A 20,079-nucleotide genomic window follows, 5' to 3' on the forward strand; every position below is an offset into this window, starting at 1 on the left:
AGTACCACAATTCCACAGCCTCTCTGGCTTTCCCTTTTATCTCTCCACAGAAGGGGTTCCCTCCCCTGTATGCCTCCTCTGTTTCCTCTGTCCCAATTCACATACACGCACCCGGAATCCACCAGGCTGTCTCCCTCCACCTGTGGAAATCTTTCTGCCCAGATTTCCTGGGTGTTGCAAGTGATCTGACCTCCATACAGCTGTGTTTAAGGGATGAGGGAAATCCCCGTCCCCCTACTTCTCCATCCTAACTCCCCACCTCTTACCTCCAAATATTTGAGATTCCTTTCAGATCTCTTATTGTTACTGATTTCCAGTTTAAATATCCCTCTTAAGCCAAAACTTTTTTAGTTCTTTTAAGCATGTTGGTGTTTGTTTTATGGACCATAAAACATCAACTTTGGTGAATGTTCCAAGTATACTTGAGATTAATGTGTATGTTTGGGTGTTGCTGGGTTGAATGTTCCACAAATGTCAGAGCACTAGGTTGGTTGATAGAATTCTACAGGCTACTGATTTTCTGTTGTTTAAGTTTCAACTGTGGCTTGGTCTGTTTCTCCTTTCGGTTACCTCAGTTTTTTGCTTCATTGTTTCAGAGATCTTCTACATAGAGCTTTTATACTTCCTTGGTGAATTGAACCTTTGTGTTATGTAATATCTCTCTTTAACCCGGTAATTACCCTTAATTTGAAGTTTGCTTTGGTAGTAATATAGCCACTCCAGATTTCTATGATTAGTGTTTGCATGGTAGATCTTTTTCTATGTTTTAGCTTTTAGTCTATGTCTTTATACTTAAAGTGAGTGTTTTAGAGGCATCATATATTTCAATCTTGCTTTTTTATCCAGTCTGACAATCTCTGACTTCTAAATTGTGTTTAGGCCATTAAAAAAATCCAATTATGATATAGTTGGTTTAAAATTTGTTATCGCTTGGGGTGCCTAGGTAGCTCAGTCAGTTGAACGTCTGACTTTTGATTTCAGCTCAGGTCATCATCTCACAGTCATGGGATTGAGCTAACAGCGTTGATCCTGTTTGGACTTCTCTCCCTCTCTTCCCCTCTCCCCTCTGCTCTCTCAAATAATAAACTTTAAAATTTGCTCTCTCTCTAATTGTTTTCTGTTTTCTAGTTGTTTTATTCTGTTTATTGTATTGTCTCCCCACATTTAACCTGATTTTGGATTGTCATTAATTTTACAGTTTCCCTTGGGCTTACGATTCATAATTTCAATCATAGTCTACTTTCCAATAATGTTTTTGCTTCATGTGTAGTATACCTTACAATACTACTATCAACCCCTAATTATTTATTGTCTTTCATGGTATTACCACAATATGTTTTGATATTGTGTATGCTGAAAATCTATAATACATATGTACTGATTTTGGTTTAGTCAATTTTCTTTAGAGCAGTTTTTTTTTTAAGCTCTTTTTATCTTCTAGCCATTTCTGGAATTAATTTCTTCATGTAGCTTCAAGTTTCTTGTTATTTTGTTTCTACTCATTTCTTATAGTGCAAGTTTGCTGGTAATGAATTCTCTCAGCTTTAGGGCACAAGGAGGAATGAGAACTGGAAAAGAACCCACTTTCATTTCATTTTCATTTCCCATTTGAAGTTTTTGCTGGGTATAGAATTCTGTGATGACAGGGTTCCCGCCCCACCCCCCCACCCCATTTCAAACTCTTAAAGATGTAGCTCCAGCATTCTTTCTTAGACATGGTGTTGATGAGAAGTCATCAATGTATCTTTGCTCCTTTATACATGTTTCTCATTTTTATCTGACTTCTTTCAGGATTTGTGTATGGTGCTTCTAGGAATATGTAAGTGTGTTTTGATTTGGGGGTTTTCTGAGCTTCTTGGATATGTCTACATTATTTTTCATTACCTTTTCAAATAGTTTTTTGTCTCTCTGTCTCTCTCTGTCCTCCCCCTCCTCTCCCTTATTCATCTGCTCCTTGTACTTCCTCCTCTTGGATTCCAAAAATTCTTTCTAGATTCTTGTTAGATACTGTCTCACAACCTTTGAATCATCTGTTCAACTTTTTCCCCTTCTTTTCCCCTGTTTTAGTTTGGATGATTTCTGTTAAGCTATTTTTTTTTTTTAATGTTTCTTTATTTATTTTGAGAGTGTGGGGAAGGGACAGAGAGGAGGAGAGAGAGAAACCCAAGCAGGCTTTGTGCAGAGCCTTACACAGGTCTTGATTTCATGAACTGTGAGATCATGACCTGAGCCCAAATTAAGAGTGGGATACTTTGACTGACTGAGCTGCCCAGGTGCCCCTGTTAAGCTATTTTTATAGCTTAACTGTTCACTGATTTTTATTCTTAGCTCTTTTGAATCTATTTATTAACCCATTGAAGGTATTCTTCATCTCTGTTACTGTTTTTTTTTTTTTAATCTTTAATATTTTCTTAGATTCTCATTTCTTCATCTGTTTCTTTGGTGATATTCATCTGTTCTTGCATATTTTCCACTTTTTCTACTAGAAACATTTACCATATTAATCATAGGAACTTAAAATTCACTGGGTGAAATTTCCAATATTTGTGTTATGAGCAAACCTGGTTCTCTTGATTTCTGTGTCACCTGATGGGTTTTATTTTTCCTTGCTTTTTGCAGTGTATCTTACTTATTGATTGAGTGTAAGAGATCATGTATGGAACAGTAGATACTGAAATGAATAGTATTTATGTCTGATAATGGGTCTTTTTTTCTGCCAGGCAGTTAGCATGGAGGTTGAGTCAGTTTAACGGAGAGTTGAATTGGCTTTGAGTGTTCTTGTTTAATATGATTGCCTTCATTATACCCACTGCTTCAGATTCTTTCAGCTCTATCTTGTGCTGAGGATGGGGGATTTTGTTTCTGGACTGTTTTTTTTTTTTTTAATTTTTTTTTTCAACGTTTATTTATTTTTGGGACAGAGAGAGACAGAGCATGAACGGGGGAGGGGCAGAGAGAGAGGGAGACACAGAATCGGAAACAGGCTCCAGGCTCTGAGCCGTCAGCCCAGAGCCTGATGTGGGGCTCGAACTCACGGACCGCGAGATCGTGACCTGGTTGAAGTCGGATGCTCAACCGACTGCGCCACCCAGGCGCCCCTGTTTCTGGACTGTTTTATCCTTACATTTTGGGCTGCTTCCTTGGCTTGTAGCCTCAGATTTCTAGTGGTTTTAAGCACTGTTGTGATTTTTATAGGTCATCTAGTTCTTTGTTGTTGTTTTTGCTGCTGCTGCTGCTATTGTTGTTGCCAAGGTTTGGAGTGGACCTCTGCCCAGCATTGTACATTCAGGGCAGAAGCAGAATTCCTGTAGACTTTGTTCAGCCTCATCTTGCGCCTCAGCCTTCAGAGGTCCTTAATATCTTTGGTTCCTGAAGTTTTCTTTGTACCATGTTGGAATTCATTTGCTTGTTGATGGCTCTTCAGCTTTCTACCTTCCAGCATTTAGAAGGGTCAGGAAAGCTATAAACTAAGTTTAGTTGGTGATATGTCCAGCTTACAAAATTTTTTTGACAATTCACATGCGCTGTTTTCTCCACCATTTTTCGCTAGTATTGCAGAGGTTGAGATTTCGCTAGTATTGCAGAGCATACTGCTGTATGTAGGGGCGCCTGGGTAGCTTAGTTGGTTAAGCATCGGACTTTGGCTCAGGTCATGATCTCGCAGTTGACAAGTTCGAGCCCCGCATCAGGCTCTTTGCTGACGGCTCACAGCCTGGAGCCTGCTTCGGATTCTGTGTGTCCCTCTCTCCCTGCCCCTCTCTCACTTGTGCTCTGTCTCTCTATCAAAAATAAATAAACACTAAAAAAATTTTAAGTAAATAAACTGCTGTATGTAAGTCTTGTTCAGCAGTTGAGATGACCTGTCACAAACAAATTAGGAAGAGAAATATAGGAGGAGACTTTTTGAAGGATTTGGAAAACCTGTTGACATATTTAAAATAGAAATAGTTTTCATTAAGTTGTAGAGGTACAGCGTCTTTCATACGTTTTACAGTGACCAAAGAGTATGTTCATTGGGCAACTCTCAGTACCCAAATATACACACTAAATGAGAATGTTTGTATGATCTGATCATTTTTCTTCTGTTTTCCCCACTAAAAAAAATGTTGAGAAGACCTACTATGTTGGTTTCATGGCCCACAAAGGGAGCTGCCACCACCACATTGAAAAATCTTGCAGTGTAGTTTCCAATAGAGGTGTTAGAATTACTGTTTTATTTGTACTTGGCTTGAATACTTGAAAGATTTTCAAAATATGTGTGTATATTTTATTATTTTGTACTTTACTCTTGTACTGAAAACACATTTCAAAAGTGGATTTTGATAGTTGGATTTTCTCTCATTAAGGCCGTTTACATCACTGGAAAAGAAGTTTTCAGCTTCAAAATGGTCTCTTTTGTGGATGCAACTGCTGGTTCTGCATACACAGATATGAACGTGGTTGATGTTCAAGTTACTTTAACTGTTGGTTGCATTGAAGTAGTTTTTGTCACAAAATTTCTATGTTCTATATTGGTAAGTATACTAATCAATTTTTTTATTTTTTCTTACTATTTGGAAGTTATTTGCTGTGTGTTAGGTGAAGAGCAGTAATTCCTCACTTGATTTTTTTCCCCTGATTTTTCAGAATTTTCTGGGTATCTTTTATCAATGCTGAAATGCATAGTGTTTTATTTATATAATATCATTTTCATATGAGAATATTGCATTTAATTCAAGCATACATATTAATGTATTAAATATATGTACGTATACCATACATGGATTTGTTATATGTATTAATTGAATTCTTCATACATAATTGGTTTAAGTCTTTATTTTACCTGACTTCCAACTCTAAATAAAAATACTAAATATAAGGATGCCTAAGTGGCTTAGTCAGTTAAGCATCCAACTATTGATTTTGGCTCAGGTCAGGATCTTACAGTTGGTGGGTTTGAGCCCCTTGTTGGGCTCTGTGCTGACAGGGTGGAACCTGCTTGGGATTCTTTTTCTCCCATTCTCTCTCTGCCTCTCTCTCTTTCAAAATAAATTAATTAATTAAAAAAAACTCTATGATTGAAGTATGTTTTGGTCTCATGTAAGTAATCATTATGGAAATTATGTTTTCTATTGTGTGTTCTATCTGGGGTGTAAAGGCTTTAGAATGAATCTCTATATGATACCACCGTATGATGTTTGATTTCTTTTTCTGTTTTTCCTAGTTATTTTTTTCCTGTATCATACCTGTCTTTAGGACTTCAGTATTCACTTTTTAAAAAATGTTGTCTTTAAATCTTAGTGTATAAACTAGGTAATTACCTGATTCTAAATAAATGTTGCTATTTTTGTGATCTTTTTAAAATTTTTTTAAAGTTTACTTAATTTTGAGAATAAGAGTGAGCATGAGTCGGGGAGAGGCAGAGAGAGAAGAGACAGAGAATCCTAGTCGGTCAACCCAGAGCCCTATGAGCTCGAACACACAAATCGTGAGATCATGATCTGAGCCGAAATCAAGAGTGGGATGCACTGAGCCACCCAAGCGCACCTTTTTTTGATTAAATATCTATTTTTGAGAGAGAGAGAGAGAGAGAGAGAATTCAAGTTGGGGAGGGGCAGAGATAAAGAGGGAGACACAGAATCCCAAGCAGCCTCTTGCACTGTCAGCACATAGCCTGACATGGGGCTCAAACCCACGAACCATGAGATCATGACCTGAGCCAAAAAGTGATTAAGCCACCCAGGCACCCCTGTGATCTTTTTGAGATTACAGTGCAATTTTTCCTGTAGCTTGTAGTGTGTTTTCATACACAAATAGTAAATATGAACAAGCATTCCTGTTCTAATTTTTTTTTTCTGATTTATTTTTTAAGTTTGTTAGTTTATTTAGTTAGAAAGGACACAAGCAAGGGAGGGACAGAGAGAAAGAGAGAATCCTGTGCAGGCTCCGCATGGTCAGCACAGAACCCAGCACGGGGCTTGGTCTCTCAAGAACCATGAGATCATGACCTAAGCCGAAATCAAGAGTTGGGTGCTTAACTGACTGGGCCACCCAGGAGCCCCTCTAATTTATCTTTATAACTCAGCCTCATTATGTCCCTGAGCCCTGTTGTGATGGCCTTTTAGTCTTAAATTACTGAAAATATGGGTGCCTGGGTGCCTTGGTTGAGTGTCCCACTCTTGGTTTCAGCATCAGGTTATGATCTTGGTTTCCTTAGTTCGAGCCCTGCTTCAATGTCTGCACTGGCAGTGAAGACCCTGCTTGGTATTCTCTGTCTCCCTTGCTCTCTGCCCCTCCCCTGTGCACCCTGGCTCTGCCTCTCTCAAAATAAATAAGCTAAAAAAAACCCTTCTGTTTAAAAAAAATTACTGAAAATAAATTGTTTGGAAACAACTACTGAAAACAAATTGTTTGGAAATTAGGTATAATTCTAGATACATTTTATGTCACTGAAATATTTTTTCTGGAGGTCAGAATTCAAAAACTACAGAGTTCTTGACATTTTATTACTTTTCAAGTTACTTTGTAGTTTACAAACTTAAATAAGCTGTCTGTCCTTTGAGGTTGTATAGGAGAATACAGTGTGATTGCTTAGCCATTAGGGAAAGTATGTTAATAAGGGTAATAGGTATATTACTGAAACCTTGCAATATCTACATGTTAACTTTTTTCCCCGGGACAAAATTTTTGTTGTTTTATTGTGTTTCTGTATCTGTATCTTACTGTTTCTCAGTTTTCAGTGGAGAATATTGAGATTTAGTACAGATAACCAGACTTGGATAAAAGAATGCTTGGTTGTACCGAGAAAAAATTTTTCTCACGGAAGTAAGATCATCAATATCAGTATGCATTTAACATTAACATTCATTAATGGTAACCTTAATAATAAAATTCTGTTACCTTTTAGGCTTTTATAGATAATTTTCAAGCGGCTAAACAAGCTTTGGCTGAGGCTACTGTTCAGGCAGCAGGAATGGCGGCTACTGGTGTAAAAGAACTGGCACAGAGGAGTTCTAGAATGTCATTGGATGTTAACATCAAAGCCCCGGTGGTGGTCATCCCACAGTCTCCAGTTTCTGAAAATGTTTTTGTTGCTGATTTTGGGCTAATTACAATGACAAATACATTCCATATAATAACAGAGAGCCAGAGCAACCCCCCACCCATTATTGATTTGATAACAATAAGGCTGAGTGAAATGCGACTATACAGGTAAGCTTTTCTTAGATACATTTATGGAGAATGCGGTCTTTTTCAGACTTTTTACATGAGAGGTTTTGGTATCCGGAGTCTTCTATCTACAGGGAGATTTTATTTTATTATAACTATACTAATTTTGAGAATTTCTCTTGCGCAAGTTTTTTGAAAACCTACATAGTATTTGAAAAGTGCTCCTTAGGTAGCCAGGAAGACTAAACAATTTATCTCTCAGGAGTGACTGTTGTCTGATGTTCTGTGTCTTGAAAATCATTTTTAAATGTTGTTTGTGTGAGTTTTTTTTGGTGAAGGGGATGAGTTGTTTCAGGCAGTGTGATAAATTCGGTTTATATTATTTCATGTTGGATGGAAGGAGAAATTGAAGCACCTCGTGTATCCCAGGCACTCTTCTGGGAACAAGACGTATTATAATGCACAATCTTTACAAAGGATGAATAAACAGTTTCTACTTCATTGTCAAGGTAGCTGTTCTTTAATGAAAGTAATGAGCTGATGCACAAAAATGGGATCACACTTAGATTTTAGAAGGGTTGTAGAAAACAGGTCAAAAGGAGACAACACTAGAGGTTGAAAGAGTGGTTTACTAACTACTGGTGTGATTTCCATAAGAATTATATGTGATGCTGTCTAGGGTAGGGAAGTGAGGTAGTGGAGAACTAGCCAGTTAAGAGAAACTTAAAAAGTAGAATATATAGTAAGAGATTATTGAATGGATGTCAGAGTTTGAGGAGAGAAATTTGACTCCAGATTGCAGGCTTACAAAATTTGTTATTTGGTAATAATTTAGTTCACCGAGATAAGATAGAACAATGCAGAAAAAACAGTTGAGTGGAGACATTGAGTTCTCTCGTGGGTAAAGTAACTTGGAAGTTGCTGTCTGACTTTGGTATAGAGATCTATAGAAAAAGATTGGAAGGCACTTGAACATATGTGTGTAGATTTTAGGAGAGTGTTTGGACTTCCAGATTTGGGTGTCCTTAGTAATATTTAGCTATCTATTAAAGTCACTGAACAAGTGATATCACATAGTTTGTAGAGTGGGACATAACGGGACAGAATCCTGAGGAATGCCAATACACAAGGCATATATATTTCTCAAAAGAGACTAAGAAATGGCAGGCAGAGAGATGGGAGGCATTCCAGGAAGATATGTTGAGACAATGTTGAGGACTCTGTTGACATTGTTAACCATGAATTAAGAGTACATGATAATTTTTTTCATGTAGTACTTGATATTTGGTGTCGGATTCAGGCAAGACTGAACTTTTAACAAGCAGGTGTGACTAAAGTGGGACGGGATTTTTAAATATTGAGAGTCTTGTTGATGGATAATGGAGACAGAAGAAATCAAAGATAAGAGGGTACATAAAGAGTAAAAGAATGTAGAGAGGTTTATAAACTGGAAATTCATCAATCTTAAAGTCTTCAAAAATAAGCACTGACTAGTTGATACAGGAAAGCAAGAGTAGAAAGTGGTAAGTCTGGATGATGATATTCTTAAAAGGATAGGAGTGAGAATTGAATATCATTACAAACTAAGGAAAATGACTTCCGTCTTTTAATGCTGAGATGAATAGGATGTTGGAGAAAAATTGGCCCCTATTTAATAGAGCTCCATGGAAAGCCAGGTTTCGGTTACAGTGATACATTTAGTGAAGACATTGGAAAATGTAGATTTGTTCGGCCAAGCCCAGGGAATTCAAAAATCACAGGGAAATATTGAGGTGAGAGACTTTTATTTTAATAATAGGCTATAGATACATAGAGACACTTTAAACTTCAGATGGCTCATTAACTTTTAAACTGTATAAAAGTCTAAATTTACTAAAAGGGAATATGTATCTAAAATCACATCTTGCCTGATTTCAAGAAATGGTACATGTAAATCAGGTGTGAATCTATATTACAAAATGATTATCTGTTTTGAAAAGAGTTTACTAAATATCTTTAGAGCATTAAAAATATTTATTTTTATGTCCAAAAATGAGTTAACTTTTTACTGAAGACATAACATAAAATGGTATTAGGATGAACAGAAAAATATGACCACCCAGAGGTAAGTACTATTAATAGTTTGGTATGTTTCTTCTAGTTCATTATTTCTGCACATGTATGTTAAGTAAAAGAAGAATTATATATTTTGCATCATAAATACACTTTTTCCCTTAACAGTATGCTATAAATATTTTTCCATATTATTTTGAGTACAAAATTATTTCTAAATACTTCATTTTATTCTGTTAAAAATTAGTTGCCTATTGTTTAAAAGTTAATTTGATTGTGAGTTTTTTTGCTGTTATAAATAACGTTACAATTATTCCTATCATGACATCCTACTCATGTTGTTAGGATAATTCATTTCCTGCAATGAATTTCTAGAAATAGAATTACTCAGTTATACAGTTACAGGTTTTCCCTGAAATAATTTTCAAGTTCTTGATATTTGGAAATTCAGTTTGGTTTCAGCTTCATAGAAAAGCACATAAAGACAAATAAGTATTTTATTTTTGTGACAACCTGTGTTGAAATCATTTTGTTGCAAAGCTACTGATCACAATGTAAAATTTTTACAAAGATACTTATAGTACTTCTATAAGGAAAGTTGTAGACCTTAACCCATGACCAGAAAGAACTCTTGAATAAATGTCGAGAGAATATTTTCCTCGATCTAATATTATAAAGATGTCAGTTTGTATACATTGATTTTGAGGCGGGGAATGGAGACATCATAACATTAGAGGTACTACTAAAATATATAGAATTGCACTAAATACTTCTAAAATGTATTATAAACTACAATGATTAAAATAAAGAGAATAGAAAGGTAAGCAGCAATTGACCATCTGCACTTCTAAAATGTATTATAAACTACAATGATTAAAATAAAGAGAATAGAAAGGTAAGCAGCAATTGACCATCTGACCATGTGTATTACAGTCATACATACATATACAGTCAGTCTGCAGTATTCTTAGATACCATATGTGTGAACTTGCCCATTCGCTAAAAGTTATATGTAACCCCAAAATCAATAAACATGACACTTTTGCAGTTATTTCTGCGTGTGCATATCCATGAGAAGTGTTGATCTTCCAAAACCTGTGTTCCCAACTAAGGTGTCAGACAAAGTGACACTCTGTCTTCTTATTTCAGCAAATAATTGTATAGCATATGACGTACTGCAATTATCTAAGCCAAGGACTGGCAATACAGCATAGATTGAGATGAAGTAGTCCCCTTTTTTCAGGAAGATTTTATTCTTTATTTTTTTAAATGTTTATTTTTGAGAGAGGGAGAGACAGAGCATGAGCGGGGAAGGGTCAGAGAGAGAGGGAGACAGAGGATCCTAAGCAGGCTCCAGGCTCCATGCTGACAGCAGAGAGCCCAATGTGGGGCTCAAATTCATGAACCACAAGATCCCGACCTGCGCCTGAGTCAGATGCTTAACCAACTGAGCCACACAGGGGCGCCATCATGAAGCTTTTATTTCTAACTGAAACTATAGACAAGACAATAAACTATTAAAATACAGTATATAAAATAGAATGTGGGAGCACATAGGAAAAGTATCTATTCCAGATACTGAGTAACACTGATAAGGCAAATATTTTTAAGGAGGTAATCTTTTGACACAGCAATTAATGTTAATTTCTTACAGTTTGTCCAGAACAAGAAAGTTAATCAAAAATAGGTACAAAGTACTGATCCAAGTATTTATTTATACTGAAAAAATAAAAGCAACATAACTTTCAACAATGGAAGGTTAAATATGACTATATTATAGTCATATAACATGCACCTATTAAAATTGCATATGAGGAATTTCCAGAGAAGAAGGCAGAGGGGGAAGATCTGGGTTCACCTTGTCTCATGGATACCCTTAGATAATACCCACATCGGTATAAATAACCCAGAAAAAGAGCTGAAGACTGGCAGAACAGACTCTCCACAGCTAAATGTAGAAAAGAGGCCACGTCAAAGAGGGTGGAGACAAAGTGGGGAGCCAGACTCAGCCATGAGGCTGTCAGTAGGAGGGCGGGACACCTGTAGGCATGGAGAAGGGAAAGGAGCAGGTACCTCCGCAGGCACCGGGAAGATGGATCTTCCATAACACTTGGCTTTGAAAACCACAGGGGTGTAAATTTAGCAAGTTCTTACTATCAGTGGGCTTAATACCTGGAACTTTAAAAATTCAGGTTCGGCTCTGGGAGAGCCAGGGCACAATGGGAAATGGAGTACCCACCCTCTAAGAGACAGCACAACAAACAGCCCCCTTGCACAGAAGCAGCAGTTTGAAAAACACTGAGGGTAAACAGGAAGGAGATTTATTTACTAACCTCAAGTCTTGTGCAGAAGGGATAGGAGTTTTTGGGAATCCGCAAGAACAGAAAAGCTGACCATTGCCCTTACCCTCCCCTGATAGATACATGAGCACCTGTGGGAACCAGCACAGTGCAAGCACTCCCCACCTAGCTTGTTTATAGTGTGTCCTGTTGCCACACGCTTCTGTAGACCCACCCCCATCATCCTCGCTGGGCAGTTTTCCTGGTTGGAGATCCCTCCCATAGCAGATGAGCACAGACCTTGCTGACGCCACGCACTTTGCCCGCACATTCTCCCGAGGACCTGCCCCCTCCAGCGTGCCCTTGGCAGGCGTCCATCCAAAGAGGTGGGACAGGTCTGCCACTGTGCAAGCAGCCCTGAAGGCGGGGGGCAGCCCCATTCCAAAGTGACTCCTGTGACGGGGATAGGGGAAATAACCACATAGTTCAACTCTGGCCTCAGCAGTGGGCCAGGCACAGACATCTGGTCCAACTGCAGGCTCCACCCACTAACAAAACTTGTCAGGGGACAACACAGGGAGAGGCCCCTGTGGTTCAGTGCTACCACTGTTCTGCCAGACACTTGGTCTGACCCACCTCAACCCCATGGTGGCCCCATACTGGACCGCTAACAACACAGGTACCAAACTCTGCCCACAACAAGCAAAGAGCACCATTTCAGGCAACTGGATGGAAGGCAAACACAGCTCAGCAGTAGTAGGGCATACAACACATAGAGGACACTCCTTAAGCACCACATTCTGATGAACAGGGGACCTTGCACTGCCGGACACCATGTGGACCTTGTCTTCATAAAGCCACTACTTTCAAGAGCAGGAGACACAGCTGACTTTTTTTTTAAAATTTTTTTCTTAATGTTTATTTTTGAGACCAAGAGACAGTGTGAGTCGGGGGGAGGGGCAGAGAGAGAGAGAGGGAGACACAGGCTCCAGGCTCTAAGCCATCAGCACAGAGCCCGACGCAGAGCTTGAACTCAGTGATCACGAGATCATGACCTGAGCCGAAGCCGGACGTCCAACCTACTGAGCCACCCAGGTGCCCCACAGCTGACTTTCTTAATGCATACAAACAGAGAGACAGAGTGGAGAGACGGAGGAGTAAGTCCCAAATGAAAGAATAGAATAAAATCACAGCATAAAAGCTAAACAGAATGGAGATGATATGCCTGAAAGAGCATGCCATTGAAAGTAATGATCATGAAGATGCTCACTGGACTTGAGAAAAAAGGAGAGGACTTCAGTGAGACTCTTAATAAAGAGGAAGAAAACATTTAAAAAATCAGAGATTAATAACCCAATAACTAAAGTTTAAAATATATGAGGAGTAAATAGACTAGAGGAAGCAGGAGTATGGGTCAGCAACCTGGAGGACAGAGCAATGGAAAGCAATCAAGCAGAGCAAAACAATAGTGAAAAATGAAAGTAGATTAAGGGAACTCAGTAACACCATGAAGTGTAATAACATTTGTATCCTAGGGAACCCAGAAGGGGAAGAGAGTAAAAAGGTGACAGAAAATTTGTAGATATGATAGCTGACACCTTCCCAAATGTGGAGAAAGAAACAGAAATCCAGATCCAGGATGCACAGAGAGCCCCCAACAAAATCGGCCCCAGGAGACGCACACCAGGATACATAGTAATTAAAATGGAGAAAAAGTAGTGATAGAGAATCTTAAAAGCAGAAAGAAAAAACAGTTACATACAAGGGAAACCAAAGCAAAAATAAATTATTGGGACTACAGCAAAATAAAAATCTTCCCAACGAACAATCAAGAAAACCAAAAGACCAGCTATGAATGGGAGAAGGTATTTGCAAATGACACATCTGGTAAGGGGTTATTATTCAGAATACATAAAGAACTTCTACAACTCAACACACACTCTCACACACAGTTTTAAAAAATTTGCTGAAGAGATGAACAGACATTTCTCCAAAGAAGACATCCAGATGGTCAGCAGACACGTGAAAAGATGCTCATCATCACTCATTATCAGGGAAATGAAAATCAAAACCATATTGAGATATCACCACACACCTGTCAGAATGGTAACAATCAAAAACACGAGAAACAACCAGTGTTGGTGAAAGTGTGGAGAAAAAGGAACCTTTGTCCACTGTTGGTGGGAATGCAAAATGGTATAGCCACTGTGAAAAACAGTATATAGAGATTCATTTAAAAAAATTAAAGAGGGGCGCCTGGGTGGCTCAGTCGGTTAAGCGGCCGACTTCGGCTCAGGTCATTATCTCGCGGTCCGTGAGTTCTAGCCCCGCGTCGGGCTCTGTGCTGACAGCTCAGAGCCTGGAGCCTGCTTCAGATTCTGTGTCTCCCTCTCTCTGACCCTCCCCTGTTCATGCTCTGTCTCTCTCTCTCTGTCTCAAAAATAAATAAACGTTAAAAAAAAATTAAAGAATTACCATATGATCTGGTAATTCTACTGGGTATTTTCTCAAACAGTATGAAAAATGAATTTGAAAAGATACACTTACGTTCATTGCAGCATTATTTATAATAGCCAAATTAAGGCAGCAGCTCAAATGTAATCATTTGATGAATAAAGAGGAAGTGGTGTGTGTGTGTGTGTGTGTGTGTGTGTGTGTGTGTGTGTGTGTGTGTATGGTGGAAGATGGGTCATAAAAATACTGAAATCTTGCCATTTGCAACAACATGGATGAATGTAGAAGAGAAAATGCTAAGTGAAGTCATTCAGCAAAAGGCAAACACATAGGGTTTCGTTCCTGTAGTTCAAGAAACAAAGAAAAAAACAGACTCTTAACTGTAGAGAACAAACTGATGGTTACTAGAGATGGATGGGGGAATGGGCAAAAGGGATTAAGAGTAGACTTAAAATGATGAGTACTGAGTCATATATAGAATTGTTGAATCCCTGTATTGTATTTATACCTGTATGTTAATGATCCTGGAATTTTAACTAAAAATAATTTTAAAAACATATGGAGATAGTTCTCATTTTAAGGGTTTACTATACCAACATATATTTTGGCACTTTTTAACATTGTAAAATCATATTTTAAAAATACATTTCTCTATAATATGGAACACTTGAGCTCAAAAAAAATCATCTATGTTTACAGTGGGATGTACTGTCATTTTGACTTGGAGAGCTGGGTAGATTTTATTCTCTTCATACACAAATTACTGATTTTTTTCTATTTGTATATAGAATGGTAAAAATTATTTTTTACTCCTCTGAGTATATATGAAACAAAATAATTTTATTTCTACTTACAGGTCTCAATTTATTGATGATACGTACCAGGAAGTACTGGATCTGCTACTGCCATTAAATCTTGAGGTGATTGTTGAGCGAAATTTATCTTGGGAGTGGTACCAGGAAGTTCCTTGTTTTAATGTAAATGCTCAGCTAAAGCCCATGGAGGTGAGTTTTTTGGATGCTTATTTATTTCCATTTTGTGTGTTAAAAATATTTCTTGGGAACATAAGGTATTTTGGTTGTAGATATTACATACTGACCAACTTTGTCAAAGTTGTAATAGTAGCTATATTAGAATTCATTGAATGTTCTCCATTCATTCAGCAAACATTTGAGTGACTACTCTGTGTTAGGTTTTAGGCTATATATGGGGAGACAGTGGCAAAGAAGCTATGGCATTGTTGTTGGCTTCGTGGAACCTAACTAGTTCCAAGGGTCGGTGGTCATGGTGACCTAGAGGTGTGATAGTTAAACTTCTAAAAAGTGCATAGGCATGTACCTAAAATAGTTATAAGTTGTGGTAAATTCTGTAAAGAAAACAAATATTAGATATGGTGAGTAGTCAGTTGGGTATATTAATTTAGAAGTTAGTGGGGAAGTCTAAGCTGGAAATAATAATTTAAAGTCATCAGCACCTAGATGGTATTTAAAGCCATGACAACATAAGAAATAGCCTAGAGAAAGTCCTAGAAGAAATGGAAGAGGTTGATAATGAAAATGGCAAATGGGTCATTTGCATAACTTTACTTCCCTGTTGATTGATAGTGCTTCACAGCTCTCTAATATAACTATCCAAAATTTGTATTTTCCCTCTTGGCTGGATGGAAGTCAACTGTGTCACATGCTTTGCTGAAGTGACAGCAACACATACTCTGTCTGGAAGGTTACTTTAAGAAACCTACTTAACAAATCCTCTTTCCTCCTCCAATTTCCTTTCTATTTTTTCCTATAAAAATTGTATTCAAAAGAGAAAATCATCATTTTTAAAGGTTTCAGATTTTTATTTCAGAAATACATTTCGAGTTTAAAACATGATCATCTCAAGTGAAAAATCTTTATGCTCATAGTGTATAAGATCATATAGACTCCCTAAGTTACAAATGGAAAGTATTTTCTTAAGATGAAAATTGAAGTCTCTCTGTATTGATAAGACAACAGATCAAAACTTTTAAAACATTAAGTAGCATGGTTCACCCAGCTTACTGCACAGATCTTGCGAGTGGCCTTAGTTAGATCTCTGGGGGGGCAGCAGGGACACCATTTTGTTCCATTCTTCTCTAGGAAGATCCATGCAGAATGTTCAGATGAACCTTTGTAGACCATCTGTAAAGGCCCAGCTGCCTTCTAGGGCAGATGAAATTGGGTCTTCCCTTACCCTGATCCACCTGAACAGGTAGCAGATATGGCCCTGGGTCCACATGTTTGACCCCTCCTCGTTCAGGGAAAGGTTGAAATCAGTTACTGTTATACATCTAGACTTAGTACTGCAGCCTCTGATTTTTGACTTCTCGGACTTCTGGGGGTGGCAAGATAGCCTGTCCTGACATGTAGGAGCCATGGTCCAGCGGTCCTGGAATCCTTGTAATTCTTCTGACTTCCTGCACTGAGCTGTTTTCAAGAGTGAAGATTGCAAATACCACTATTTTGGGAGGCATTTGATATATACATGTACTAATTGAAAGATGAGGTTTAGATGTAGTGGTCATATTTAACTTCAGCTTATTAATTTATATGAACATACTATTTTTGTAATACCAGGTATGTAATAAACACAAGATGTCATGAATAAATGAAAAAGAAAAGCACAGCATAAATAGCATGAATAAGATACACATGGACTTAATCTTAAAACACTAGATTAGCATATCATCTTTGAAATACAGTCAAAGGAATCCTAGTACAAACAAAAGTGTTAAATTGTGTGGTGTTAAAATTATTTCCTTGAGGTGATTGAGTATATCAACTTAAAACTCAAAGGGATTTTTTTTTTTACATAATTGCTATTGTATTACAGTTCTTCAGAGAAACATAATCAAAGGGTGTGTGTGTGTGTGTGTGTGTGTGTGTGTTTACACTTGGTCTGGATGTGGTAGACTGACTTCTTGATGACTCAATTTTAGCCTCTCCCTGACACAGAGAATGAGGTTCATGAGGGGTCAAACATGTGGTCCCCTGAGGTAGACTGTAACAGTTGTTAACTATTCAGGTGGATCATGAAGACCCAGTTTCATACTGGTTGGTCTGCCCCAGAAGGCAGCTGGGCACTTATAGATGGTCTGTGCATGAGGTACATATTCTATATGCATACCATATATGTAATATCTTGGATAATATTGGACCAAATATCTAGATACTGTGACCTAGCCAAGTTGACATTGAATTAACACAGTTTTCAATACAGATCTTACGTTGGTGATATTAGGCTAAATTCACAACACATGGGGTTTTGAGTGACTGCATGAGTTCTTTAAGTGGATTTAAGTATCATATTTGACCATTAAACCTCAGCTTTTTATATAAAGTCAGGATATATTTTTTATACCGAGGACTTTTGTTAGGTTCAAAGGAAATAATTCATGTAAAACACTGAACTATTTTTCATGATGCAAGTCAATATTTTTGATTAAATTGCATTTGTAAATACAGGTGCTTAGTAACCCAAAAAATGCAGAGTATCTAGGTAAAGGTGAAAGTTCATTTTAAAGGTTTTAAATTATTAGGTTAATTGGTATATGCCTAACAAAAAAATTTTATTCATAATTTCATTGGAATTGACATCTAATTTCCATATTTCACAAGGTACTAAAAATCACATGGTCATTTAGGAAACTCAGTATTATTCGGTTAGTACAAATATCTAATGCATTAAAAAATTGGCTTGTAGAGGATTGAAATGAAACACTTGGCTTTTCTGTGGAAGAGAATTTTGAACTACGTAAAGTAGTAATGTTAAAATAAGCAAATCTTTTCTTCACAGTTCATTCTTAGTCAAGAAGATTTAACAACTATTTTTAAGACATTACATGGCAATGTATGGTATGAAGAAGGTTATGGTGCCTCACCTGCAGGAGTAAAAGATGAACATAGTATTACTAGTGGAGCTAGTAATGCTTCACACCATTTAGAAGGTATGTTCTTAACTTCAGATTAGCCCTCCCCTCCCCATGTCCAACCCCTACTTTTCGTCTTTTATCCTTCTTTCCATTCTCTAGTTTGAGTTTTTGGAAAACAAGATTTATAGATCTTTTCTAAGTTCTCTAAATTGAGTATCTCTAAATTGTCTGTTAGTAGACACTCTGTTGATTTTTTTCTTTGAATCAAAATTCCTAATCGTGTTGTGACAAAATTCGTTAGTATTTATTCTTGTTATACCTACTGCCCTATATGTCCTTTTTTCAGTTTTTCTCACCATCCTCCTCTTTTCCCTTATTCCTAGTGCAGCCTATATCCCAGATGGGATATTTTATATTAGTATCAAAATATTAGGATGTTGAGAGAGAACAGTCACTGATAAATGATGAATTTCAGCAGATATCTGCAAGATAGATAGGTGGAGCAGAGCAGAGGGAAATATAACTCAGTTGCATCTAATGTTGGATTTAATGTGCTGTGTGGAACCTGACTGGGTCTTATAGGGCTGGGATGATTATATGCTTCACAAGAATAAAGTTCACATTCTGGCATTTTGGGGTGTCCTCAAACCTACCTACCTCAAAATGGAACCTTCTAGTCCACTAGATCCACTCTTGCAAAGCCCTGAGATAATACACAACTTTTCCAGTCAGGGAAACACAAAAACAACCCTACATTTATAACATTATAGGACACTCTATCCTTATTGAGTAGTATAACCAGTCTAGTCCTTTGTTGTTAAAATATTCATAGTCAGAATAAGGAAATAGCAAGAACCAAAGCATAAAAGAAACAAAGATGACAACTATTTTCTGAGTGAAAGAGAAATAATTGAGGTAACAGAATAGAATGTAAACAAACAGAAAACAAACTCTAATTCATAATCAGAGGATTTTGAGAATATAGAAACTGAATCCTACCATCACGACCTGCCCCCCTCTCAAGATAAGAAAGAGTTCTTGGAACCCAAAAATATGGTGAAATTTTGAAACAGAACAAATGCACTAAGCATGAATTTAAAACACAAGTACTGAGTTGGAATATATAGTTGATGTAAAATCAGCTCCCATGACACTGAGGAAAAATAAACCATAGAAATGTAAAATGAGATAAAACTTAAGAAGGACAGACCTTTAATTACCTTGGGGTGCCTGGGTGGCTCACTTGGTTAAGTATCTGACTCTTGATCTCAGCTCAGGTCATGATCTCATGGTTTGTGAGATGGAGCCTCACATTGTGCTCTGTGCTGACAGTACAGAGACTGCTTGGGATTCTCTCTATGCCCCTCCCCTGCTCGTGCTCACTCGTTCTCTCCCCTCCCCCACCTCCCCATCAAAATAAATAAACTTCAAAAAAAAAGATAGACCTTTAGTCAAAGGTTGCAATCCAGAATAATAAGTATGTTAGGAGAAGAACTGAGAAAATGAAAGAGAAGAACCTTTGAAAGAAATAATAGAAAATCTCCAGAGCTAAATAAATAGTGAAATAAATTCTTGGATATAAAAAAAAACATAACGACTGTCAGGCAGATTGAATAAACAAAGACTGCCCATGCACACATATCTTTATGAAATGTTACAACCACAAAGGTAAGATTTATAGTTTGAGAAAAAAAGCAGGCTGTTTATTAGGGGCTTGGAAAAAGAGTTACTGGAATCAGATTATCGTGAACAAAACTGGATGGGATGGGGTAGATGGATGATAAAAGACAATGAAGTACTATAGTCCTATATCTAAGAAAAATGATTTTGAAGTTAGGATTCTATATATGATCAAACCTTGAAATGTGAAAACACAATAATTCTCAAATTTCTAGTGGCTCAAAGTTTACTTCATTCTCATTCATCAAGAAATTACTTTGAAATATAATCTAGCAAAACAAACAAGGAATCCAGGAAAAAGGAAAACATGGGAATCTGAAAACAATAGGCCTACTCAGGAGTACATTGAAAAGGAATCCCCAAATTATCTGTTTGATTGGGCTAGGAAGTTCTTGGTTTTCATTAAAGGGGAATTCAGAATGCCTTAAGAAAAATTGTAAGAAATGGCAGAATGTCTTTTAAAAAAGAAAAAACAGCATGAATTTCATATAGTGTATAGAATGAGGGCTTAATTAGATAAATAAGTGATATTTGGAAAGGAAGACATGCTTTTGGTTCTTAAGAAGGGAGATA

At 37.3% G+C, this 20,079-nt stretch overlaps 1 protein-coding gene across 3 annotated transcripts in view; it reads left to right on the forward strand.

The window, feature by feature from the left end:
* VPS13A (vacuolar protein sorting 13 homolog A) overlaps positions 1 to 20,079 on the forward strand; it is a 264,231-nt gene that overhangs the window by 125,770 nt on the left and 118,382 nt on the right. For all 3 annotated transcript variants that reach the window (XM_043565725.1, XM_043565727.1, XM_043565726.1), the window contains exons 32-35: positions 4,347 to 4,514; positions 6,887 to 7,191; positions 14,791 to 14,938; positions 17,751 to 17,901. In XM_043565725.1, coding sequence (XP_043421660.1) covers positions 4,347 to 4,514; positions 6,887 to 7,191; positions 14,791 to 14,938; positions 17,751 to 17,901 — 772 coding nt within the window. The remainder of the gene's footprint in view (positions 1 to 4,346; positions 4,515 to 6,886; positions 7,192 to 14,790; positions 14,939 to 17,750; positions 17,902 to 20,079) is intronic.

The sequence above is a fragment of the Prionailurus bengalensis genome, chromosome D4 (assembly GCF_016509475.1).
Source record: "Prionailurus bengalensis isolate Pbe53 chromosome D4, Fcat_Pben_1.1_paternal_pri, whole genome shotgun sequence".
NCBI classification, from domain to species: Eukaryota; Metazoa; Chordata; class Mammalia; order Carnivora; family Felidae; genus Prionailurus; species Prionailurus bengalensis.